Here is a 26,531-nt window from a genome sequence, read left to right on the forward strand (position 1 = left end):
ACTTGGCGCACGTTCGCGAGATCATTCGGAAGCGTCACGGTCGCGCATTATCGTCGCGTGTACCGTTCGAAGAGTGAGAAGAAGTGACACGCAATGCAAGGGTCGGTTTGCGTTACGGCGTATTGTATTATTATTATTATTTAAATAAGAAAACAAAGAAAGGAGAAAAGAGAGAAGTGCGGAAAACGGAACCGGGGGACGCGCGCGGACCTTACATGTACATACATGCATACAATTGCGCATCGACGATATCGCCGATGTACGAGCGTCTCCTCCAGTTCACCCGCGAGCTGGCACGTTGAAGGTGAACATTCTCACTAGAGTAGAAGAGAAGGAGAGGTTGTGTTCGACGCGTGAGCGCGCGCGCGCACATGTATATACACGCGTGTCTGGTGTTCTGACGCGATAATATATATTATACATATATATATATATATATATCACGTGGGGGGTGGGGGGAGAAAAGGACGAGTTTTCCTCGTGGACGACGTCGAACGACACGATAAGATCGAGCACGAGAGGAGAGTATCTTCTCGCGAGGTCGTGAACTCGCGTGCGAGAGAAAGAGGGGGAAAGAAAGAGAGAGAGAGAGAGAAAAAGAAGCGAGATTGTTCGAGAAACATCGACGGCGCTCGATTGCTCAGGGCCCCGTCCGCTCCGTCAAGGTTAAAGAAGACGGGGACGATCCGTCGTGCGGAATGCCTCGTTAAAATGGCGGTGTGATCTGCATCGTCGTTCGATTGGGCGAAAGAAAAAAAGAGAGGAAAAATAGAGGGAAAGAAAATTAAAAAAAAAAAAAAAAGCTCTATTTTGACAGTTCGCGGAACTGCGATCGCGATCTGACAGCTATCATTCGCGGCCTCGTCCCGTCATTCCGCGCATCCCCGATCGCCGGCCCCTCTTCTGTTCCATTTTCCCCCTTCTCCCCCTCCCTCCCTCTTTCTCTCTCACACTCATCATTTCTCTCCCCTACTATATCAATCCGTTCCTTCGCGTTCCTCCTTGTCTATCCCGGTCCTCCTGCACTCGCGGTGTCCTTGTCGCGGACAAGCGGCGACTATCAACGTGCCGAGGAGTCTACATGACAAAAAGCCCGAGAATCGCGACAAGGATAGCAGCAGCAGCGGCTCCGATAAAGTGATCCTCGACGAAGGGGGGCTCGCGTGTTCAACGCGATGCTCGTGTCGCGCCACCACGCTCTCGACGTGAAGAAGAAGCGCATCATCGACGCGAACCCGACGAAAGAGGCTAGTGATCGTAGCTACGTCGCTGCGTTATTGCGAGGGAAAATTTGGAGCACGGAACTACGACGGTTCATTATTGCCAGGTGAGAGAGAGAGAGAGAAAAAAAAAAAAAAAAAACTCGCTTTCCTCTCGGTCTGAATTTTTTCCTCTTTCTCTCGAACGCGCACGACGTATTTTTTTTTTTATCTTCCTCTCGGCTCGAGAGAGAGAAAAACTCGCCTTCTTCCGTCTTCAACCGTCGTGGCGTTCGAAACAGGGGGGCATCACGCCTCTTTTCACCTTCAGACGTTTATTTACGAGGGCGCACCGGTCTCGGGGACTCGCTCTGGCAGTGTAACCGATCGCCGCCAGGGTGTTGTCATTCGATCTGTTGTCATTTTTACCATTGTTCCCTACTGAAACATCCACGGTTAGGTTAGACCGCTTCTCTTGTCTCTCGCTGATGACTGTGCAGATTAAAGCGTGATTTTGTGATCTCGTCGAATCTACGCGTCGTTTTCGCCTTCTCCTACGCTCGCGTGGATAAGTATCGCGAGGAATATGCGAGCATTCAGGTTTGTGAATTTAATTTAAGGGACAAAGAGGAAGAGAGAGAGAGAGAGAGACTTGACCTAGATAGTGCAAGAGAATTCTCGTTGAAAAAATTACTTTATATTGCGAAATATTTCACAACTTATTATTGTACGATTATATGCATCAGTTTTATACGTGAGTGCGTAATATTTGTTATAAGCTCGTTATTATTTTGCACAGGTATAGAAATATGTGAAATTTAGTCTTAATCTGGCAGTAATCTCCGTACATCGACGCAATTTGATTAAATCTTTCAGTATTCAATGTTTGTTTTAAGTTTTGTATTCATACAATATTACAAAGTTGGTGTCGTACAAGTGTAAAGTTGTAAAACAATGTGTGAGTGTGAGCTACGGAGACCTATCGATGATTATAAAAGTGTATAATTTGTTTCGTACATTCTTCATATTAATTGCAAGCATTACAGTAATGTAAGCATAATTACATGAATAGACTGGAATTTTCTTAGAATGTTTACAAATATACATATCATTTTGCTGATATGTATTATAAATATATTAGAATTGTTCGGTGTCTTATATTTTTCTAAATTTTTATTTGGTATATAGATACATGATTTTTCAATATTTCTTTATAACTCATATATATATAATTTTATTATATTTATTACATGTATAAATTATAGGTTATGCTACCAAGATGTATGTGCTTTCATAAATATATAAATACATTTGTTTCTGACAAATGTGTACTATAATTATTTTATGTATAAAAGTGCTTTTCTTGGAATTAGTACTTTGTGATATATAGAACTTATGGTTAATATATTTAATATGTACAAAGACAAACAATTACATGTGCAAGTATTGTACAATATCTTAAACGAATGAATTAGAGTATACTAATTGTGAATAACATCTGTGATTATATATTTTTGTCTATAATATTAACTAATTATCGCAGTTACAATATTGAACATATAATTATTGAGATAATGTTGTACAATAATAATTGTAGTGTTAGTTTTTCTAACTGAAAAAACAATTTCTTAATATCATTTTAAGATTATTCTTTGTGTTCTTTTATATTATCAGTTACATTAGTCATATCAATTACAATGATATAAGCTTATCATAAAATATCTTTTGTCACATACCAAGAAAAATTGTGTGATATATCACATATTTATAATTGCTAATTTTAAGTAAAGTTATTGTAAACTTTATATAATGCAATATTTATATATTTATTTTAGATCTTAAATTTGGAAAGGACAAATTAACACACCAAAATGAAAATTGATCGGAGCAGACTGAAAAAATGCACTTCTGAAGTGGTAAATATATTAATCATATGCATATTTCTATTTAAATAATTTAAAAAATTGATAACATATACAAATACTATTTATTGCATAATTATATGATAAATAAAATTACTTAATTTTTCTGAAAAATTGCAAAATTTTATAATTCTAGTAATTTTAATAATTGTCCCTACTTATTAAATCTATTAAACAACAGAAATTTCGATAATTTTAGTTTGCAAAAATTTGGACAAATACATATTGTATTTTGAAATACAAAAGCTAATTATTCTTTATTAAGATCAATATGCTAAAATGCTAAAATTAATAATATTAATGTTTAGCCCGCAGAATGTCAAGCACTTATAAGCAAACTACGCTCTTGCTCGCATGCAGAGCTGCTAGAAGAGCTGAAGCAGATAGATGCGTGGACTTTCGGAAAATGTGAATTATTTCATTGGATTGATGTCCTAGATCTCAGTGACAGTATTTTAGAAGAAGCTGCTGCAAGGAGCCCAGATAATCCATGGGAATTAGCATGTGATCTTCCTCAAAATAGAGAGGTTTATTTAATAAACAATTATTAATATTGACTGATGGAAAAATATATAAATTTACAAATTAAAAATACAAATAAATATTAATTAGATGATTGATGATGATTAATTCTTGATTTTTCTCACAGGCAAAAGAGCTGCTTCTCTGGGTTCTCCACTTTACAACGTTGTTGATTGAGCACTCATTCTCACGGCACCTGTACAACAGCATGGAACATTTGGTTACTTTACTATCAAGTTGTGACATGCATGTAGTCCTTGGTGTATTAAATCTTCTGTATATGTTTAGTAAACGCAGTAATTTTATTACACGTCTAAATAATGACAAACGGCAAGCTTTGCTTAGCAGGCTCAATCATTTAGCAGAGGTTAGTGATTTTAATTCATATGTTTATATATGATGCAAGCTAATATATAATTATTTAATAATAACTTTTATTATAGAGTTGGGGAGGAAAGGAAAACGGTTTTGGTTTAGCAGATTGTTGCAAGGAACTTCCAGAAAAAGTAAGCTTATATAATTATATAATAAGATATAATGATGTACAGTACAATTATATGAATTATATATGTGCATGTCTTTTTGTGCGCGCGTATGTATATATATATATATAATTTTATATTTTACAGCCATTTCCAGCAAGTGCTACGACATTACACTTTGAATTTTATGCGGAAAATCCAATTATAATAGAACCATCGACATCTACATCACTTCCTAGTACAAAAAAAGTTGGTCAGACGAATCTTGTAACATATATACATATAGAAAATGTTGATAAACTTGGAAAAACCCCAGCGCAGATTATGAATGATCTATTGAAAGTTTACAACGTACCCCAAGAACGACAAGTAGGGATGCTTTGACCTTTTTTTTCTCCAAACAGATATAATTGAGTATGAAAGATATTTTTCAACGTATATGAAACATTTTTAGATGGCTCTATTGACACATATAAGGCTAGCGCACAGTTTTTCGGATTACCGAAGGCGGTTGCAATGCGTGCAAGCTCGACTACAAGCATTATCTGTGCTTGTATACAGTAACGCGTTGCAGGAAAATGCGCACAGTCTCCTTCATGCCGGGCTTCTTGAGGAATTGGTTGAATTATTAGAACTTCCACATACTCATCTTGTCGAGATTCGCGCGGCAGCATTGCGTACTCTTACAAGTATCATACATTTAGATCGTAATCCACATTTTCCCAAGTAAGTATAAATATCTTATTTTGTTTATTTATATTTAATATACATCTGATATGACTTATTAATTTTGTGCGATTTCAGAAAACCAGGCTCGCGATTGAATATGATTATTGATGTCACCGGAGCTAGTTCATATCATGGATTTCTCCCTGTCTTGGTCCGTACTTGTATAACAACGTTGACTTCGCCGCAACCAGATGGACAACCATTCCCTTTGCCGCTTGCGACAGCTTTGTTTAGCTTTCTTTATCATCTTGCAAGTTATGAGGCGGGTGGAGAAGCTCTCGTTAGTTGTGGCATGATGGAGAGTCTTTTGAAAGTGATCAATTGGCCAGGAAGTGAATTGGAACATATAACGGTAATATAGAATACATATACACAATTATACAATTAATAACTACAAAAAATTACGAGATTTACATTGAACTGTATATTTACTTTTAAAATATCCTGAGTATATCTATTTATTTTTTGTTCTTTTGCAGTTTGTAACAAGAGCAGTACGTGTCATAGATTTAATAACAAACATAGATATGCAAGGTTTTCAAACTCATAGTGGTTTAGCAAGCTTCATCAATCGTTTAGACATGGAAGTTAATGTATGCAGAAAAGAACAACCATTTGAAATTGAGCCGTTGCTCTATCAAGATACTCCACAAACCTCACGCGAAAGATCAGTAGATAGAGAAGATGGTTCGACATCACGTCGCGAACACGAAACCTTCGACGAACGGGAAGAATCCTCGAATTCTATGGAGATAACAGAAGATGAAAATATGAGTTCTAAAACAGACGAAAAGATTGAACAACAACCAGATTATTCTGCTGCTAAGACTGGCAAAACATGCTTGCCACAACGAGCAGCTCTCCTCAAATCGATGTTGAATTTCCTTAAGAAAGCAATTCAAGATCCGGCATTTTCTGATAGCATACGACACGTTATGGAGGGTACTTTACCATCTTCTTTGAAACACATTATAAGTAATTCTGAATACTATGGCCCTTCGTTATTCCTGCTTGCTACGGATGTCGTGACTGTGTATGTTTTCCAAGAACCATCGTTACTATCATCTCTACAAGACAATGGCTTGACTGATGTTGTGCTCCATGCATTACTAATAAAAGAAGTGGGTACAATAGATTACAAGAAATTAATAATACATACATCAACATGAAAATTATAAAAAATTACTGAAAACAATTATTTTAGGTTCCTGCCACTAGAGAAGTATTGGGTTCTTTACCTAATGTGTTCAGTGCACTGTGTTTAAACCAACGAGGTCTTGAGTCATTTGTGAAGCGACGACCATTCGAACGTTTATTCAAAGTACTTCTGTCACCTATCTATCTATCAGCAATGCGACGACGACGAAGCGCCGATCCATTAGGCGATACAGCTTCGAATTTAGGAAATGCCATGGACGAGTTGATGAGGCATCAACCAAGCTTGAAAGTTGATGCCATTGCGGCTATTATTAAGGTACTGCAGCATAAATAGAAATTGCACTTTTTTAAACTAATTTTTTTATCGTATATTCATTTTTCACTTATTCTTCTCTTTCTGCAGTTACTCGAAGAGTTGTGCGTATTGGGCTGTGATCCGCGATACATATGCTGGCGTGCTGCTAGTAAATCCGAAAATTCACCTTCAAACACCGCCTCTGGAAATCGTCAATCGTCTGGTCAGTCGGTTGGCGTTGGAGTGGGAGATTCTAGCGGTGGAGGAGGTGGAGGTGGTGGAAGTAGTAGTGACGAAGAAGAAGAAGATGAAGAAGAGGCGAGTACAAGTTCTCATCCTCAACGAGAAGAGCAACCTACCCTATCGCCTGCGCAGCCCGGACCGCCACCTCAACCAAGAGAGAAAACTCCTATCGCTTTAGTCGAATATATCCATAACGTTATGAAATTTGTGGACGCCATATTGAGCAACAATTCGACCGATGATCACTGTAGAGAATTCGTCGCTCAAAAAGGGCTTGTGCCGTTACTTTCGATTCTTGGTCTACCCAATTTACCCGTCGACTATCCTGTCGCACAAGCGGCTCAATCAGTGGCCTCAGTATGCAAAAGTATTTTGGTACGTTTGATTTTTATTTATATTTTATGATTTTTATTTTATTGATGCTACACCTGTCCTTTAATTTATAAGTAAGATACATGCGAGAATTATGTAATAATTCGTATTATAGTAATTTAAGTAATTTTTTCAGAATCTTGCGCATGAACCATTGGTACTCAAAACAGGTTTGTCGCAATTGAACGAAGTACTAAACTTACTGAAGCCACTTCACAGTCACATGGAATCCCCTGGAGGCTCTGTTTTATTGCACGAGCTTGCATCAGCTCCAAATCTCGAAACGGCTTTCACGAGCGACACAGCGACACCGTTATTGCACGCCATGAATGCAGCTCACGGATACGTAGTGATGTTTGTTCACGTTTGTCGTACAAGTCAGAGCGATATAAGAAATCTTTCTATGAATCACTGGGGTTCCGAATTGGGCTTGACTGTGCTCAAAGGTTTATCCGAACTATACATGTCTCTCGTTTGGGAGAGTACACTATTGCTCGCGTTGTGCAGTGAGGATATTATCCCAGCTGGATGTGAATTTGGTAAAGAAGACATGGACAAATTGATGCCACCGGAATTAAAAAACGAGGGCGAATCTTCCTCTTCTTGGTCTGCTACCGTGTCTGCGGATATGGGAAGCAATGGGATGACCACGGCCATGGAAGCTCTTAGCACGGATCCGCCGCCGATGCCGATGGAAGTGGACGACAAACCGAGTGTAGTGAACACCGAGAGTCGACCAAATAACTATCAACTGAAATATATCAAGCCGCTGCTCGGTGCGTCTTCGAGACTCGGTAGAGCACTCTCCGAGTTATTTGGTCTACTCGTTAAGCTTTGCATGGGTTCTCCTGTGAGGCAACGTAGAGGACAACAGATGCCTCTAACACCTACGCTGCCTTCGCAAGCAGCGAGAAGCGTCGCTACCGCTTTGAACTGTTTACTGACACGCGGTTTGTCATGGGATAAATTACCACCGTCACCGATTCCCAAGTTTAAGTTAACCTTTCTCATATGTTCAGTGGGATTTACTTCACCGATGCTCTTTGACGAAAAGAGACATCCTTATCACTTGATGCTTCAAAAATTCGTCAAGTTAAATGGCCAACATGCATTCTTCTCCACCTTTCACTGGGCATTATCAGGTGGAGGTCAGTTTCCGTTATCCGAGGGATTGGAGCATCCGAATCTACCCGATGGAACCGGTGAATTTCTAGACGCTTGGCTGATGTTGTTGGAAAAAATGGTCAATCCCAAAGCCATTTTGGATTCGCCCCATGTGGTATCTTCAAAGTGTACAGGAATATACAAAGTCTGCGAAACGTTTGATCCAATAAAATACCTTACTGATATTCACAAGAAGGCTTTCGCAGCGGTAATGTTGATGTGGGGTAAGAAACCGCTGAAAAATTACGGAGCTCGCATGACAGAGTCCATTCTATCGATTTTGCGACACATTTTACGGGGTGAGAAGATTATCAAGGAACGTACTGAAAAAGAAGAGAGCGGGGACGGTGCAACGGCCAGCGGTAGCGGTGCAAGCGGTGTCGGAAGTAGAAGCGGCGGATCCGATCGCAGGGAGGAACCGGAAGCGGACGTAAACCCGGAATATCTGAGACAGTTAATGGACATGGGTTTCAGTCGAGCACATTGTATAGAAGCATTATTGCATACGTTGACTGTAGAACAGGCAACCGACTATCTTTTGACAAATCCTGCGACTCTAGTGGTACGTAGACCCGACGCTCCCGTGAGCGACGTCAGCGGGCAGGGTCTGATCATGGATTTGGAATTGGCGGATGACGATCAGATAATGCATGCCATCGCGATGTCGCTCGGCGATACGGAAACACGCAAGATCACAGGCACCGAGGACATCGCTATCTGTCGCGAGACTACAATTACCGAGAACATAGACGAGTTCACGCAGAATGCGCTGGGACAGTGTCTGAATCTCTTGGATCTTATGCCCGATACGGTGTATAGAATTTGCGATCTATTAGTGACAATTACGAAGAGAAATGGCGATGAATGGCGGGACGATACACTACGTCAATTGATGCGCGAAGTCGGTCGTCTGGTAGATCATCTGATCGACATCGCCGAAAGCCAGGACGAGAACGCTGGTTCGCGATTGGTCGAGTGCGAGGAAGCGAACAAACTCTCCGGTCGTCTCTATCTCTACACACTCTTCTTCGAGGGTTCGTTCCAAGAGATGCGGGTGCCATGTGCTCAAATAGTGGAGGAGTGCGCGATCCTGGACAAACTCGTGCGTCTGCTAGTGGTGAGCGAGGCACCGCTTACCGCACATAAAAACAAGATCGTTAAGGACAATAAGGACAGTGGTGTGTTGAGCATGAAGACCCCTAAATGGTTAGCACCATTGTTATTGCTCATCGATCGTTTGGAGAAGGTGGCCACACTCACGAAGCGAAAACAGTTGATGCATAAAGTCACAACCAGAGCGTGGAAGTGGTTTGATTTGAGCACCGGGAAGTGGACTCTTTACTCGCCCCTGAACAATAGGATTATCAACGACGCCTACTGGGCCGGCGAGTCCAGCGTGCGGATATCGTGCAGCCGGCGTCGTTATCTCATTACGTTCTCCTGCATGACTCAGGTGAACGAAGATAGTGACAATAGACGACCCATCACGATGGGTTTCAAACTCAACACGGACAAAGAAGATGGTGGCTCTTCAGGGTCCGACTCGAACATGGATACCGACGAGAGTCCCGTGGAGGAGAAACGAAATACCGTGATACAAGGATTGGACCCCAGTATAGCACCGAGTATCGTACGGTGAGTGTAACAAGATTTGCATTGCAAATGTTTGAAAGAAGGGAAAATTATATTAAATAAAGCTTTTGTGGAGTATTTCTAGATATTTAATTAACAATAAAATATTTTAATTTTTTTTAATGTCATTTTCTTGTTTTTTAATGCATTATTACATGAAATAATTTAGTATAAAATATATAATTTAATATAAAATAAATTATATAAAAAGAATCTAAGAATGTGTAAGAATAATTTGTGTAAGAATAAGCAAGAAATTTTGCTATACATTTACAAATGTGTATATTTTTGCAGGGCGTGTGTAAAATTATTAGCAATCCCAGTCGATCGGGACGCATTACACGCTGTGTTGAAAGTGTGCTTACGACTGACGAGAGATTACAAAAATGCAGAAGTGTTTGCACGCGAGGGTGGTGTCAAGTTACTTCTCGAGATGACTCAAATATGTAGTTTCACCGGTTGCGTCAATCTATGTACGTTGTTGATACGACATACCCTCGAGGAACCACGTACTCTTCGTCTCGCGATGGAGAAGGTATGGACATTCTTGAACCTACATGAGTTTTGCATATATTAATTTGTCCAGCATATATACTCCTAGGAAAAACTTGAAAACCTGGTATTTTCAGAAATTTTTACTTTATCTTTAAAAATCAGGTAATTCTCATGGAATTTGATTGAGATTCAGGGAATTAAAAAAAAAATTTCATTTAACACTTAAACATATATCTAATATATTTTTGCAATATTTTAGATTTAGCAATATTATAGTGATGTATCGCACTTCGTTATTGTCTAAATTAATTTTACAATTAATAAATTAATATTAAATGTTGCACTCTTGATAACTTTTCAGTCAGATGAATAAAAAACATTAAAAAGCACATACAATAAAAAAACTTATTTTAAAAAGTTGCATTGTACAAAATTTTTTATTTTACTTGGAAGATCAGGGAATTTTTTTTCTAAACATCTTGTTTGTCTGATTAATTATTCATATTCGTTTCTATTCCAGGTCATTCGTGCGCGCACGCAGAGTAATATACCTCCTGCATATAAAGAGATACTTTTCATGACCCGGCAAATTAGCAGCGCCGTTTGCCGTAATCCAGAAGTGTACAGAGAAGTGTGCGAAAATATCCTCAGAGTCGATATAAGTTGCTTGAAAAGTGAGTTTTATCAGCTCTTTGCATCTTTTTAACATGAAAGGATCAACGATTTTATTTTCTAATTGTACTTCTATCGTTTTGCAGAAGATGATATCGATAACAGGCTTGTCGTCAAAGCTTTACCTCCTAGTCATTCGCCAGCATTACCGATGGTGGAAGAGGTATCCGTAGGTGTTATTCGTGATATGTTGAACGCATTAATTAAGCCGATGCCTGTGTCATCGGATGACGGATCAGCGACCCCGACAAGCCCCGAAAAGAAGACATCACACGCAGCGACAACCTCGGCGATTGGTAATGCAACATTGTCGACGTCTTCGCGGCGAGATGTATTGAGAAACAATGCAACAACCACCAATGATCCCTTGGACGATGACGATCAAGTGTCGCCAATAATTCCATTAAAGGTTTATCCTGACATCGGTAATAACAGTAAGGTGGAGCCAGAAGAAGCGAAGAAGCCCATTTTGACGAAATCGGCGATATTAAAGATATTAGCGGAAGCCGTGAGATCTTACGGCGCTGTAGCTAGTCTCATCACGGAACATACATATAGAGGTGGACAGAGTGAGATGGTGTCCGAGGATACAACGGCCTTAGCGTTCTTGCTCGATAAACTTCTGCCAATGTCGCCGGAAAATTCGGGCGATCGAACGTGCAGCAGTATGGCGAGAATGTTGATCGCCGCTATAGCTTCGTGCAATCATTCGCCGGAGGTACAGACCACCCTGGTGACGGAAGTGAAAGCAGCCTTGACGAGAACGCTCGCGCTTCCGGAGAGTTCCGAAAAGCACGCGCAGCTTCAACTACTAATCGGATTGATATCCACCATGATCGACAGTTGTCCGCCAAATATGTCGCATTCACAACTCAGGGCTTCTCTAAGGGCCCATCAATATAACAATGTCAATTACATCGTTCGAATTATGTTACGAAAAGGTATCATCACCGATCTAGCTAAAATTCCGCACAGTCTCGATCTGTCGAGTCCGAACATGGCCGGTACCATCAATGCCGCTTTAAAGCCACTAGAGACTCTGTCGCGCATCATTAATCAACCGATGCCGGGAGCGGTGAATAACAAATTTACAAAGCCGAAAAATAGGACGGTCCAGGAAGAACCGCTCGGAGAACAGACGGGCACCACAACCTCGGAGGCTACGCATGCCGTAGGCGAGGAAGCCAATGAAGATGCGGAGAACACAGAGCACGACATCTCCGTGACGGCTGAAAGTTTGGAGCCTACTTCTGAGAGTCAAGTGCACGAGGAAGGGGACGAGGCGGCATTGGAAGACATCATGGATCAGCTTCTAGAAAGGTAACGACATGCAAATTCACGATTTATTAGATTTCGATGAACGTTATGCAATTCTAATCAAATCTCGCTTTAAATATATTCTCATGTATCTATTCAATAATTACTTTTTAACATGATATTAATAATAAATAATGTCTTATTAAAAATTGATTGTACAACATTTGAAACGTTATATATAATGATAATGTTTCTCTACATTTAAGAGACACAGCAGATTGATGTCTTTATATACACAAAGATTGTATTTTTACGGGTGTATACTCTGAGGAAAATTCTTAGAGAATTTTATTCGATCTTGAAAAGTTAGCGAATTTTTTCATGAAATTTGATTGGAATTCAGGGACTTTTTTAAAATTATTTTTTTGTTAATTTTATTTTTATTTAGCACTTAACATTATGTCTAACATATTTTGGCAATATTTAAGTTTTTATTAAAATTTTATATGATTTTTTTTAATTGACAATCTATATTAGAGTATATCAAGATTTTATATATAAATTATAAATTTTATAGAAAATTATTCAATTTTTTAATAGATCATATATAAATAAATTAGTACTCTGTTTTTATTTAATAAATAATTGAATAAATAATAATTAAATAATTATTTTTAATAAATAATTATATATAATTTTAATAAATGAGTAATAAATTACTTTTTGCTTTATATTTTTATTTTTATGAGGAAATTTTTTCAGGGAATATCTTTATAAAATTTGAGTAGACACCCTGTTTATACAATTTGATTTTGTAATACATGTATACAATTACATTTTTTTTTGCATTTATTAAGTTTATAATTTTTCAAACATGTATAAATATTTTTTGAAATAATTTAAGCAGTATTTCGGTTGTATTTGTCTTTGGTTTATGTGTTGCACACGTTCGCAAATCTTTTATTTGTTTATGTAGCCTTTTAAATTCATGAAGGCTACAGTACTTATAATCAAGTAGTGTACTATTTTCCAGGGACGGCTCGGCCGTGGCGGAAGAGCCATCTTCTCGCCCGCATAGGCCAATGGATATTGATGATGAAAGTCTCGCGATGCGTGACGCGGAGGGCGATTTCGATCCGACTCGAGATACCACAGTAAGAGTAACGTCACTTTTTTTTCACTTTTCTTGACATAATCAGTTATCTTTCATCTCTTACTTTCGAAATTTACAATTAATTTTATTTTTAGGAGGATTTAATGAGTTCCGATTCAGATTCCGATAGTAATCCATCCGATGATAATGAGGACGAGGTACAGGATGATGAGGACGAAGAAGAGGAAGAGGAAGACGATGGTAGAGATAAAACTGCTTTTTAATACATTGCAATCACGACGTGGAAAGATTGTAGATCTCTTATTCTCAATTGTATCATTATTGCAGGCGAAGAGAACGAAGAGGAAGAGGAGGAAGAGGAGGAAGGATCGTCCAATTATGAAGAAGAAGGAATAGAATTTTACGAAGACGCTGGAGAAGGCGGCGTTTTCCGTATGTTCCCGACTTCCGAACGCGATAATGGTGGCAATGTTGTAATGATACAACACAACATTGAAAATCAAGATATTGCTAGTACGTCGACGCCAGTTAATACGCGACCTAGTCTTCCATGGAACACCACATTTCCGTTACCATTGGGTTTATTTGAGGAACCCCCCGCGGGTTCTGAAAACAATGGTAAATAAGAGCGAAAATATAAATAGCTCTACAATCGAACTCCTCTATTCTCTTCTTACCGAGATTAAAAAATCTCTGTATTTATCTCTACTTATACACATATGTGCAATGACACATGTGTAAGTTAAAAATACATAATCATTCGCATACATATATGTTTAAGATTCTCATTTATAGAGATTAAACGAGAATAGAGGTGTCGAGGATACGGAGGTTTAAATGTGTTCTTTTTTTCCTTTTTTTTCCTTTATCTTTTATAATCGATTTTTTAATATTATGAGAATAAAATTACGACAAATTGTTATGCAGGAATCAGTACTCATCCACTGTTAATATCACAAGGAAGTTTAGACACCGCAAGTACTAGAACTCAACGTGCTTTACGACAAAGGCGATATCAATATCTTCAGCTATCTAATCCACGTAGTTCGAATCCGCCTGTAATATTACAAAGGTATGTATTAATATATTTTTATATTTCAAAAATTATATTAAGATAAATAATATGTTTAATTCTATTTAATATACAATACAGACTTTTGGGCCCAGCCGCACAAACCCTTCCCTTATCCGCAAGTCAAGTTTTAGCATCAAGTTTCAGAGATACACGTGTTGTTGTAATGGATAATGGATTGGGAATATTTACTAATCAAGAGGAAGAACAAATTGATTATGTCGTACGTATATGACTATAAAATATATAAATGTAACTAAATATAAGCCAAGAAGCACAAGCAATTCTTTATATTTTATCAGGATCAATCTGGATATCTCTTTGGACCAAGCCTTGCTGCAACTTTAAATAATATACCAACTGCGTTACATTGGTGGATCGAAGAAAGCAAACAACTGGATGGAGATTCTCAGCCAGACTGTTGTGTTGGTAAGAACAAAGGAATTTATATGAGCTTTATATATTGTGCATCATAATTTTCATCTTAATATACTTATATACTTTTTATTGAAAAGGTGTTGTCCACAAACTTATACCTGGACTGGAAAAGCATAGAAACGCCGAACTTGCAGAGCGCAAAGAAAAACGTAAGAAGCAACATGGATCTGAAAAGGAAAACGACAAGGATAACAAAGAAGAAAAAGAGCGTTTGAATAATGCGGAATGTAAGTACATACATTAGAAATATATTAAAGTATATACCTATAAATATATATATATATATATTAGGTATGCAAAATGTTATGAAAGATATATTTGAAAAAGTGTTTTATGTATTTCTTTTTCATAATTTATGTGATATTTTAGCTGGATCGTCCAGTTTGACACATATAGATGAACAAAGATCATCCGCATCTACTTCACAAAGAACTGATGCCACACCGCTTGTAGCTGGAGAAGAAACAACTGCTGTGGAAACTACAAGGCAGGAGCGTACACCGGAGGAAGATATAATCGGTACACATTTGTAATACAAAAAAAAGAAAGACAATTTTTTTATATTTATTTGTGATAAATATTTTCTATTTCGCGTGTTTGTATGTATCTTTTACATACTAGATGTAACAGGTGAAATGGAAATCACGGTTCAAGAGGATGACGAGCGACCGCCTCCGCCGCCTCCAGAGGACCAGTCGACATCCGACAGTAGAGATCCACGCACGGCGAATCGAAATCCTACATTGGAATTGGCGGAAAGTATCGTCGATTCTGTGCTGGGACCGTGTACATCTGAAGCGACTATTAGATTAAGTAAGTTAGATTATTAGACTATTAGATTAAATCTCTTTTGTTATCATTTTTTACGAGATATATTATTAAGTATAAATCAAATTATACAATTCACTTACATTCTTGTAATAAATAGAACATTAGATATGATTAATATATGAGCGTGAGTTGGGATTTTTTGTTCCAGTGAATTTTTATTGTATCAAATTATTCAAATCTCTTGCACTAATGCTCTTTCGTCATTAGACCTACATGTGTCTAATGACGCGCCCACACATCTTACTTCTACAGGACAGCCCAGCCGAAGTGGCACAGAAGCTGTAAATGTTACCGAGTCAGCGTCTAATCGCATTTCTACTGCACCAATAGTAGTTGACTTTGGTCAAGAGGTCAGCGAGGATTTGTCGAGGGAGAGTACCGATTCGGCGGATTGGATTCGTAGGCTCTTGACGGACGACGGTCAATGTCGCACCAGCGACATTGACTTACGGCGTGTCGAACGAAAGTAAGTGTTGCGCGAGTCTTGAGTGAATTATATATACCTAAATATACAGTTATACCTAAACATAAATGTCATTGCAGTGCCAACGTTGTTAATCAAGATCCCACGCCTTCGACAACATCCTCTGAAACCACTACTGTGGCAGGGACTTCGGAACAATCGTCGCAACAATCCTCGCAACAGCAGCAGCAGCAACAGCAGCAATCTAACAATCAGGAGCAACAATTGCCAGACGGCGTCGATCCGTCATTTTTGGCGGCTTTGCCCGAGGACATGCGTGACGAGGTTATCGCCGAGCAACTCAGGTTAATTGATGGTTTTATTCAAAATTCATATTTCGCGATAACAATATAAAAATAATAATAATTAAATAATATATGTTAACAGACTTCAACGCATGAGGCAACGAGCGCAAGCTTCTGTAGTCGAGGAACTCAGTGGACCAGTTGAAGTGAATCCTGAATTTCTGGCAGCTTTACCACCAGCGATACAGGAAGAAGTTCTAGCACAGCAACGCATGGAGCAGCAACGACACGCAGCTGCCTCGGCAAATCCGGAAGATCCCGTGGACGCTGCCGCTTTCTTCCAAAATCTGCAACCATCTCTTCGACAAGCTGTTAGTACATACATCTTCGAAAACTTGTTACTCTTTATTTGAACACAATGATAATTTATTACTACTTTTAAAATTTATGTCTTGTTTCTGTAGATTTTGACCGATATGGAAGAATCCCAAATATCCGTTCTACCTCCGGATTTAGCTCAAGAAGCTCAAAATTTAAGGAGAGAATGGGAAGCGCGTAACCGACACATGATGCAAGAAAGATTTCTTAATCATGTTAGCCAGAGTAATACAGCTCTCTCTAGCATATTGAGAAATTCTGGAAGAGGTAAGTCTCTTCGTGCATTAATATATTAAATTATGCAAGTATATTAACATTGAGATGAAAAAGAAGAACTTTGTTGTGGAAAAATATCAACATCTTTAATTCGAAAGTTACAAAAATCTTGAAACATTTTTGTCGATAGCTCGTGGTGGCGGTACGCGGTATGCCATTCAAGCAGTACCACAAAGGACTCAATGGAATACATGGAATCCTCGCGGTGATACGAACATGGCTCATCAAGGAGCTGGCTTACGTTTGAGAGGGAGGCAGTTGCTCGATCACGAATCAATGGCGTGCCTATTAGTGTTATTATTTGTCGACGAGCCAAAAATTAACACTCTAAGACTACATAGAGTCATCAGAAATCTTTGTTATCATGGCAGTACGAGAGAATGGATAGTGAAGGCGTTACTGAGCATTATGGAAAGAAGTAATGACGAAAATAAGGATATCCTGGCAGATTTTGGCTTAAAATTTAAAAGGAAGGGATTATTAAATTCGCCCATGGATTTATGGTAAATTTTATTGGGAGAATTAATTTTAAAAATAAAACAATATACTTGTTATAATAATCATATTATATAACAAAAATTATATTTCAGTTCTCCAAAGATGTTTGACCAAAGAAATAACACACAATCATGGCTAAATATTAGTATTGATGCTGCACTCGGTTGTAGAGCTAACGTATTCCATATAGTACGTCATGCCGGTAAGAAATCTGAAAGGCAAGGAAACATTATTGCGATTCACCCACAGGCAGCACCCACTGTTTGCAGGTTAGTGAATCTGAATAAAAAAAGGAGTATAAAAATGCAATTTTTTCACTACATTTTTGATAAAAAACATGATTTTATTTTTGAATTCTAGGCATACTTTAGAACTGTTGATATCGTTAGCTAAGAGTTTCCCCGGATATTTTGTGCCAATCAAATCTAAGGAATTAGAGGATAAAGATAGTAATAAAGAGAAAGATATAAGTGGCAGCAAGGAGGAAGGCGGAGCGAAGAACAAATCAGCGTCCAAAGTAGGAAGGAGCGATCTCCCGGACTTCTGGGACTTGCTTCTGAAATTGGATTCGTGTGCGTCCAAAAAAGGAAAGTCGGTTGCGAGGACTCACTCGAATACGAATCTAGGAAGCGAGCCGGAACATGGCACAACGACGTTCGAAGCTTCCGCGTTCGGTCAACTCATTTCAATGCTCAACTGGTCTGTAATCAAACGAAGCAGTCAATTGACAGATAAGCTGTTGCGACTTCTGTCCTTGATTTCCATCGGCTTGACGGAAGTGAATTCCTATCGGCGGCAAGATGCAGGCGCAAAGAACAAGAAGACGGAACTCGGGAAGGATCAGAGCGTCGCCGCGCCGGAAGGACATCTCAAACTCGCCGTACAAGTACTGACTAGCAAGAGCTGCTCCGAGGACGGACTCGAGGATGCGACTGCGCTGCTGCTTAATCTGTCTCATTGTCCTGATCCTACCAGACAACTGGTACGTATATATCTTTTTTACGTTATGTATAGATTAAATATAAAATTATTATAATGGTGATGTGTTTAATTGTGTCTTTTTTTTTATGTCCTTCAGATATTAAAATTACTTCTGGAAGGTGCGATGGAACTGGCGAATATGGTGTGCGAACATATCAACGATTTGATGATGGAACTCAAGGTACTGAATCGTGAATTAAGTCGAAGGAATTCGCTCGAAGATCAGCCATCGACCAGTGGAGGAAATGGACGAGGAATTCTTTTAGACAGGTAAAACATTCTTGTAATATGTATTTTGTAAATAATTTAAAAGCGACTCAAAAAATCAATTTTTAAATAAGAGAGAATTGCTTACAAAAGGCTTCCTTTTTCAGATTTACTAATGAAAATGTAGTTGTCACGGCACCGAGCAAAGTTAAAGCCGGAAGTGATCTTCAATTACCATCGATGGCCGCTCTTGTCAGTAAAACATCTAGTCAGGCATTCTTCTTGAGAATACTTAAAGTAATCGTACAAATAAGAGAAGCTGTACGTTTAGCAAACACCAAGAAAACAGGTATGATACTTGACATTCTTATAACTTTATGTTGCGATGAATTACGAAACGGCACACATGCGCTGTATTTACGGTATTTGTAAATTAAAATTTCTTTTTCTAGGTAATCAAACATCAGAGACAGTTCTCTTGAACTCAGGCACAAGTAATTTATTAGAAACAGGTACTTTTTTATTTTTGGCCTCGTATTTCATGTTATATATATTATATATATTTTTATTATATTTACACTCTATACTTACATTAAAAATTTTTGTATTTTTTAAATAGCTGCCGACAATGCGGATACCGATGTTCCTATGGATACAACGCAAGCGAATACTTCGAATCTTGATAAGACGTCCTCTTCTCGCAATGGTAAATTAAATGTTAATAGCATTTAAAAAAATATATCATCCTCATGCACTTATACTTACTTGATTTTTTTTTCTTTAGACGAGGAGAAAACTACACTTCCACTGTTGAGTGAGAGTTTAGTATTAGATAACTTGTGGGAAACTCTTAGCGCTTGCTTGCTCGAGTTAGAGTACACTCCAGATCATCATGCCGTCCTTGTTTTACAGGTAAAAATTATTACAGATAATAAATATATTTTTCATTTTCTTAAAATCTTGTCATCATTTTACTATATCATTAATGATCGAAATTACTGTAATTTGCGTCATATATGTATAAAATATTGCAGCCTGCGGTAGAAGCGTTCTTCTTGGTGCACTCTTCATCGAGTACCTCTCGAGATCGTGATAGTCGTCTTAATACGACCAGCGAAAATCGAGAAGTTGTACCAGACTTGGCACCAGTCTCACCGATATATTCGGATAATGAAGGTACTTCTCAATCGGAAGCTCCTGCTAATGCTTCCTGGGATATAACTGCTACTCCTACACAAAAAACGTTGCCACCAGATCAATTAAAGTTCCTCAAATTTGCCGGTACGTAATAATTAATCAAAAACAGAGTCTGTGTGTCGTCAATTGTTATTCACGTTTAATGTTCAATAGTGAATAAAGTTTGTAGCAATTGTAAGCAAAGATTATCTTTATCTCTTGCTTAATGAAGCTAGTTTGATGTCTGGACTCTAATGAATAAAAATTATACGTGCTGCAATTTAATATAACGTGTATTTTATATTCATGCAGAAACGCATAGGACTGTACTCAATCAAATTCTACGACAAACTACTACGCACTTGGCAGACGGGCCGTTTTCCGTATTGGTGGATCATACGAGAGTGTTAGACTTTGATGTAAAAAGACGGTACTTCAGGACAGAATTGGAACGAATGGACGAGGGTATACGTAGAGAGGAATTAGCAGCCCACGTTCGCCGAAGTCATGTCTTCGAAGATTCATTTAGGGAACTTCATCGAAGAAATGCCGATGAATGGAAGAATCGCTTTTATATTGTCTTTGAAGGTGAGAATTTTCGGATATTTTTTATTCTGAAAAAATATAATTTTTCTCAGAAAAAAACGAATAATATACATACTTTAATTTTTTAAATTATAGGCGAGGAAGGACAAGACGCTGGAGGTTTGCTGAGAGAGTGGTACGTCATCATCTCTAGAGAAATCTTCAATCCGATGTACGCTCTGTTTACAGTCAGTCCTGGCGATCGAGTTACATATATGATAAATTCATCTTCGCATTGTAATCCAAATCATTTGTGTTACTATAAATTTGTAGGTCGAGTAATTGGTAAGTTCTTGTTCTTGGTTCTTCATCACAGATCGAAGAAAAAGCAATTCTACAAATGTATTTATTCACATTATTTTTACAGCTAAGGCTATTTATGATAACAAATTGTTAGAATGCTACTTTACGCGTAGTTTTTACAAGCATATACTCGGCATACTTGTAAAGCATACAGACATGGAAAGCGAGGATTATAGTTTTTACAAAGGACTCGTTTATCTCACGGAGCATAACATTTCCGATTTAGGATACGAGTTAACATTCTCCACGGAGGTAAAAATTGATTATTTAATTTTCAGCAATTTATTTATATTGTTCTTATTGAATTACACGCATTGCTTTTAGGTGAACGAATTCGGTGTCAACGATGTGCGAGATTTAATACCAAATGGACGTAATATAGTTGTTACAGAAGAGACCAAACTCGAATATATCAGGCTCGTATGTCAAATGAAGATGACTGGAGCAATTCGTAAACAGTAAGTGGATTTTAAATTCCAAAATTGAGCCTGATACAATTACTATTATGTTTTTATATTTATTTTAAATTTTCTTCTACAGATTAAACGCATTCTTGGAAGGCTTTTATGATATTATACCTAAGCGACTGATCTCTATATTTAACGAGCAAGAACTGGAACTATTGATTAGCGGTTTACCTAATGTAGATATCGAGGATCTTAAAGCAAACACCGAATATCACAAGTACACAGCTACGTCTTTACAGGTATTCTGATCTTTTCGATCATATATTATATTCGACTTAATCTTAAAAAGAATGATGGTATATATTGTCACTTTTATCATCAATACACAGATTCAATGGTTCTGGCGTGCATTACGAGGTTTCGATCAAGCAGATCGTGCAAAATTCTTGCAATTCGTTACTGGTACGTCCAAAGTGCCGCTGCAAGGTTTCGCCGCATTAGAAGGCATGAACGGCGTGCAAAAGTTCCAAATTCACAGAGAGGATAGGTCCACAGACAGACTTCCGTCTGCTCATACCTGGTAAGTGTGACGAGAAAAATTTTGTCTTCCCGTTTTCTTAAACATATAAGCAAGCTAGACTTGCAAGACGCAATATGACTCGACTAAAAATATATATTATTCAATTGCAGTTTCAACCAATTAGATTTGCCGGTATACGAGACATATGATAAACTGCGTACGAATCTACTCAAGGCGATTCACGAATGCAGCGAAGGATTTGGATTTGCATAAGTTTGCCGGAAAGCTGTATCGCTGCGTGTGTATATTGTAGCAGTTTATCGTACATGTGTTTGTCCTGCCTGTTTTCAGAGTAAATTCATTATGAGAACTCGCTCTTGTATAATTCGCGTTCATGCAATTATGCGCGTCGTCCAATTTGCGATGACATTCTGATGACACGCTTGGTCTTCATTCAAGATCTAACAGAAAACCCGTTTAACTTGATATATACATAGATACACGAATATGTATATACGTATATAACTAATTATTGATTATGATGTAATTACGTGAGAATAATTGTCAATGATACCCGAAGCTAGGGTTTATTTTGTTGAGGAGGATCTTGGAGGAAGATGCTGAGCTTAACGATAATTCCCAACAAGGAATGATAAGGAGAAATTAGTTCAGTTTTATGATAAGGATAAGATAAGGATAAGATTCACACATAACTGTAATAGTTACGTACATTAGTTTATAATAAGAAATAATATAGGATGAAAAAAAATGTAATATACTGCACTCTTTGAAGTCAGCGATATGTTTTAATCGGTTCGATAGTTTTGAATAGAGATACAACGGTGGTAACGGTAGCCTGGTTCTTTACCAGAAAAAAGCAGCAAAAGTATAAATGAACGACGAGTGCCTGCGTGAATGAAAGAGAAATAGAGAGAAAGTGACGAAATAAAAGAGCGAACGAGAGGGAGAACTGAATAGAAAGATATTGAGCCTAACTAAAAGATTTCAACAACAATATGAACGCTGTCCTTCCCTTAAAAATGTATGATTGTACACTATTAGTATTAATAATTATAACTAATTCTTAATTAATAGTAATCATTAAATATATCATTTTAATATTAATCATTCGAAATGTGATGTTAAACAAGTGTAATTTCTTTCTCTTGAGATCTAACGAAATAAAGTTTCCAGTTGAACGGACATTACTTTATAAACACATCGAACGGGACAATATTGGCGAAAACCGTAAACACACAGGCACCGTTATGATTATGTAGTTACTGAGCTCCTTACGAAATTGTTAGGGAATTATTGATTAGGAATCGCAGAATAAAGTGAATGTTGTATTTCTTATAAAAAAAGCAGTTGCATTCTTTTGTTATTGCACGGAGTCCTTAATTATACTAACTTTTGAATTTCCTGAGAATAGACTTAATTGATAATGCTGCGTTTACAGTTCTTAGTCTCTTTTAAGATATAGCTTAATTTTATGTATTATCGAATAAATTATTATTATCATCGAGATTAATCACATGAGAATTAATGTATGTAACATGAAAATATATATTTCATATTTACAACGTCGTGTGATAATCCATAATATTTAGTAATTAATGTGCCAATTTATTCGCTAAATTGAGTAAATTATACACACACTGCTCATTATCATTTTTATATAAGTACATGAAGTTTCAGAAGCAATGTGTGTCTTCGTCTTCGCATTGTACGATCGGAATGTTATCACTGGCTGCAAAGGCCCATCCATAAGTGGAAGCAACAAGCATTTACAAAACCTTCGACTAGAGCATAGACTTCTTCCATGTTCATCGGTATATTGATTTCTGTGGATTTCCGGTAAACCGCGCATAAATCCTAAAATAAATATTTATTTATTTAAAATTTTTCCGTGATAGCCTTTCATCTTATTAATTTTAAATATCGCATTAAATAGTATATTGCATTCTGCAAGTTATAGAATGACTTACTCCTCTCGATGTATGCAAATCGATAGTCAGCATCATGAATGCCTGAAGGAGAGTCGGATGTAGTATGAGATGATGGATAACGTTTCCATCGGATGTGATAAATTGTTTGTGATGCTCTTGATATTTGTTCTGCAATACTTTGGACAACGCTTGATACCAGGAAACCGGTTGATTAATGAGCGGACTGAGTCTAGGGTCGAGATTCGACAAAGATTCTATGTGAGCGAGCGAGCAAAGTTCGCTGAACTCGGTATACGTCATCGAGGACTTGTTCTCCAAAAGTTTGTCCCAGAGTAAATGCGTTCGACACTGCAACGCGCCGCGTTTCACCATGTTCGTGATATGCTGACGAGCAGCATGCGCCTGTGACATGATCATCTGTTGCATGAGCTGTTCGTGCGACGAGTAGTAGCCGAGATAGTTAACTGATTCCTGACGAATTTGCACCAAGTGCGGCGACGACGACGACGAATTGACGCTGGAGTTTTGCGTCAGGGGAGAATTCGGGACTGGCGGAGGCGTAGGTGCCATATTACTGTGAATATTATAGCCCGTCATTTTAACGTCGCTGTCTTTGATAGTCACACCACTCGAATCCTCCTGATCAATGCACATCTCTGTTCTGGAATTGTCTCTCGTGAACGGTCTCGGTATCTGTCCGGAAACCGGACTAGACTCGACCATTGAGCTCTCCGTATATGATCCAGTTGTGGACTTACCCACGCTATATACAGGTCTAAATTTACCCAATTTGTTGTTCTCCACCTCTCTTTTCGGATACAATTCCCTCTTGCTCGTCAGCATCAGATAATATTTCAAGGTGATCTCTGTTCTCTCCATTTGCGGCGATTGCTCCACACGCGACACTATCAAGGCTACATCAAAGTCGTCGGTGCATCTGGTATCGTGAGCGTCGCAATAACTAACCAGTGGAGTACTTTGCAGTTTAATCAACACGTATTCGTTGTCGTGAGATTCTTGAAACTCGCCAGACATCACGAACACGCGCATATTGTATTCTTTCTCGTGTGAAAGTAAATAGGAATATAGCGTACGTGCTGGTATCGCTATATCGCGTATCGTTATTATGTCTGAAATATAATAAATTATAAGTCTCAATGTGATATTATATAGATATTACTATAAAGCAAAGTGTTATGATGATATTTTAAAAGATCTTACCGCTGTATATCAGGTTCCTGGCATAATTCGGAGCTTTACTGTAATATTTGATAAAGTCATCTATAAAGTGAGTGAGGTGATATCCTTGTTGCAAGGACCATAGTCCAGTTCCAGCAATGTAAGAATGAATACACCGCAAATGAAAGTCATACGTAAACGAATGCAAATGCATGTTGATTTGAATCTTGTCGCAAACGTCCACGAAGCTTAATACAAACTGAAAAGTATATCCCTCAATTAAATTATACTTATATAATAAAATACAATCAAAATTCTATATTCTCTTACCTGGTTCACCATACCGCTACTCGTCTTCGTTTGTAAACGATTACACTCGATGATGTGCAATTTGACGATAAAAAATGGTTGCGACAAGTGGATCTCAAACAATAAAATACCACCCAACATCGACTTCTTAAGGTAATAAGATTGTTGTTGTTGCTCTTCATCTCTGTAAAATTTATATTTAATGATAAAAGATACTCCAGATAGTTATAGTAATTATTATGACATCACTTTGTCATCAAAATGATGTAATTTGGCATAAAAATTAGTACGTTTATCTGAGACGTATTTAATTAAAATAAAAAATTCAGTGACGCTAAACTGGAACTAACGTTTTATGCGGCGGCGACTCCACTTGAATTGGATTGAAGCCCAAAATTTGTAGATACTGTTTATACTCGGACAGCATCGACTTGCAAAGTTCTTGATGCCACTTTATCATAATCGCGTTTGTCGCCTCTTGCCTCGACTGCGTCGCTTGCGGTGATTGTTGCTGCAGCACGTTGCCGTTCAAGCTGAAACTGGAGGACGCTAGCGGCGGTGTCAACGAGTGATCTCTCGTCGCAGCGGATTGCAAACGCCAGGCTGGTAAAAAAAGGAGAGGCGTATGGCAAAAGTGTATTAGACGAGAGTGTTGAGTGAACGTGTTCAAAGCGTTCAGCGATATCGGTATGCTGGACGTGCGACTCTGCCACATTGCGTACAATTTTTCCAGATCCTCTGTAAGATTCAGAGAAATATATATATATATATATGAATTATATTAAATGTTTGATTATTTCGTTTTGCAAACTTGATAGTTTTACCTTTGATCTTCTTTTCCCGATGTCGCAAGTCCTGTAAATCGTGAGCAGCCTTGACGATCGCGTCGGTTGTATTATGAGAATGAGGTGCATTTGGTTTTGCATCCCTCATCGCTTGTCCGACTACTTGAGTCCAGGAGAACGCGTTGTTCTTTGTCGGTTGAGCTCGGTTGCTCGATCGCATCCAATCTTTATTATCGGTCGACTGACTTGGAAATTTCGCAAGACTCTCCATATCGTTGATCTGATAATATTGAGAACTGTGCTCTCTCTGCTGAGGTTCCCGGATGAATTTGTGATGAAATATACCCAATTTTTGCATAATTATGTTGGTGAATAGACTCGACCTAGAAGAAAGCCACGTACCTAAACTCGTTGCCTGTTTTATTAATTTTTCCGATTTTTCCTTAGACCAATTGTACATATAAATAATTATCTGAAAAAATTAAATTCGATTAGTCTTTAATCTTACAATTATTTTATAATTGTTTTATAATAGATATACTAACTTTGTCACTTGATATTTCAGCTAGCAATATCCTTTGTCTAGGCACAAAATTAGAGTCCGATATTAAAGGATTAAATTTCTGTAACTGTTTTTGATCTGTAACAGAAAAAATATAAAACAATTAGTATT

The 26,531-nt window shown here is 37.9% G+C and overlaps 2 protein-coding genes across 2 annotated transcripts in view; one reads left to right on the forward strand and one right to left on the reverse strand.

Moving 5' to 3' along the window:
* HUWE1 (HECT, UBA and WWE domain containing E3 ubiquitin protein ligase 1) lies at positions 1-23,167 on the forward strand. Its single transcript, XM_085480210.1, has 44 exons — positions 1-1,327; positions 3,035-3,115; positions 3,430-3,648; positions 3,771-4,010; positions 4,087-4,149; positions 4,273-4,494; positions 4,580-4,851; positions 4,930-5,206; positions 5,334-5,975; positions 6,059-6,328; positions 6,416-6,925; positions 7,059-9,721; positions 10,013-10,253; positions 10,734-10,887; positions 10,972-12,205; positions 13,161-13,302; positions 13,391-13,496; positions 13,584-13,874; positions 14,184-14,328; positions 14,410-14,551; positions 14,631-14,757; positions 14,844-14,993; positions 15,136-15,285; positions 15,388-15,579; positions 15,805-16,063; positions 16,141-16,365; positions 16,448-16,676; positions 16,770-16,950; positions 17,090-17,462; positions 17,550-17,726; positions 17,818-18,439; positions 18,536-18,708; positions 18,813-18,994; positions 19,098-19,157; positions 19,265-19,351; positions 19,430-19,557; positions 19,680-19,926; positions 20,134-20,409; positions 20,503-20,691; positions 20,774-20,961; positions 21,034-21,167; positions 21,250-21,415; positions 21,506-21,696; positions 21,807-23,167. Exons 2-44 carry the CDS (start codon positions 3,071-3,073, stop codon positions 21,907-21,909), a joined length of 12,687 nt encoding a protein of 4,228 aa, XP_085336336.1. The 5' UTR covers positions 1-1,327; positions 3,035-3,070; the 3' UTR covers positions 21,910-23,167.
* LOC114929278 (KICSTOR complex protein SZT2) overlaps positions 20,899-26,531 on the reverse strand; it is a 19,499-nt gene continuing 13,866 nt past the window's right edge. The window contains exons 19-25 of the mRNA XM_029300767.2: positions 26,404-26,498; positions 25,898-26,330; positions 25,424-25,811; positions 25,095-25,257; positions 24,807-25,023; positions 23,625-24,715; positions 20,899-23,511 (exon numbers count right to left, since the gene is read on the reverse strand). Of these exons, the coding sequence (XP_029156600.1) occupies positions 23,380-23,511; positions 23,625-24,715; positions 24,807-25,023; positions 25,095-25,257; positions 25,424-25,811; positions 25,898-26,330; positions 26,404-26,498 (2,519 nt within the window). The 3' untranslated portion in view covers positions 20,899-23,379. The remainder of the gene's footprint in view (positions 23,512-23,624; positions 24,716-24,806; positions 25,024-25,094; positions 25,258-25,423; positions 25,812-25,897; positions 26,331-26,403; positions 26,499-26,531) is intronic.

Source organism: Nylanderia fulva, unplaced genomic scaffold (assembly GCF_048542155.1).
Source record: "Nylanderia fulva isolate GAGA-0341 unplaced genomic scaffold, ASM4854215v1 Scaffold14, whole genome shotgun sequence".
Lineage (NCBI taxonomy): Eukaryota > Metazoa > Arthropoda > Insecta > Hymenoptera > Formicidae > Nylanderia > Nylanderia fulva.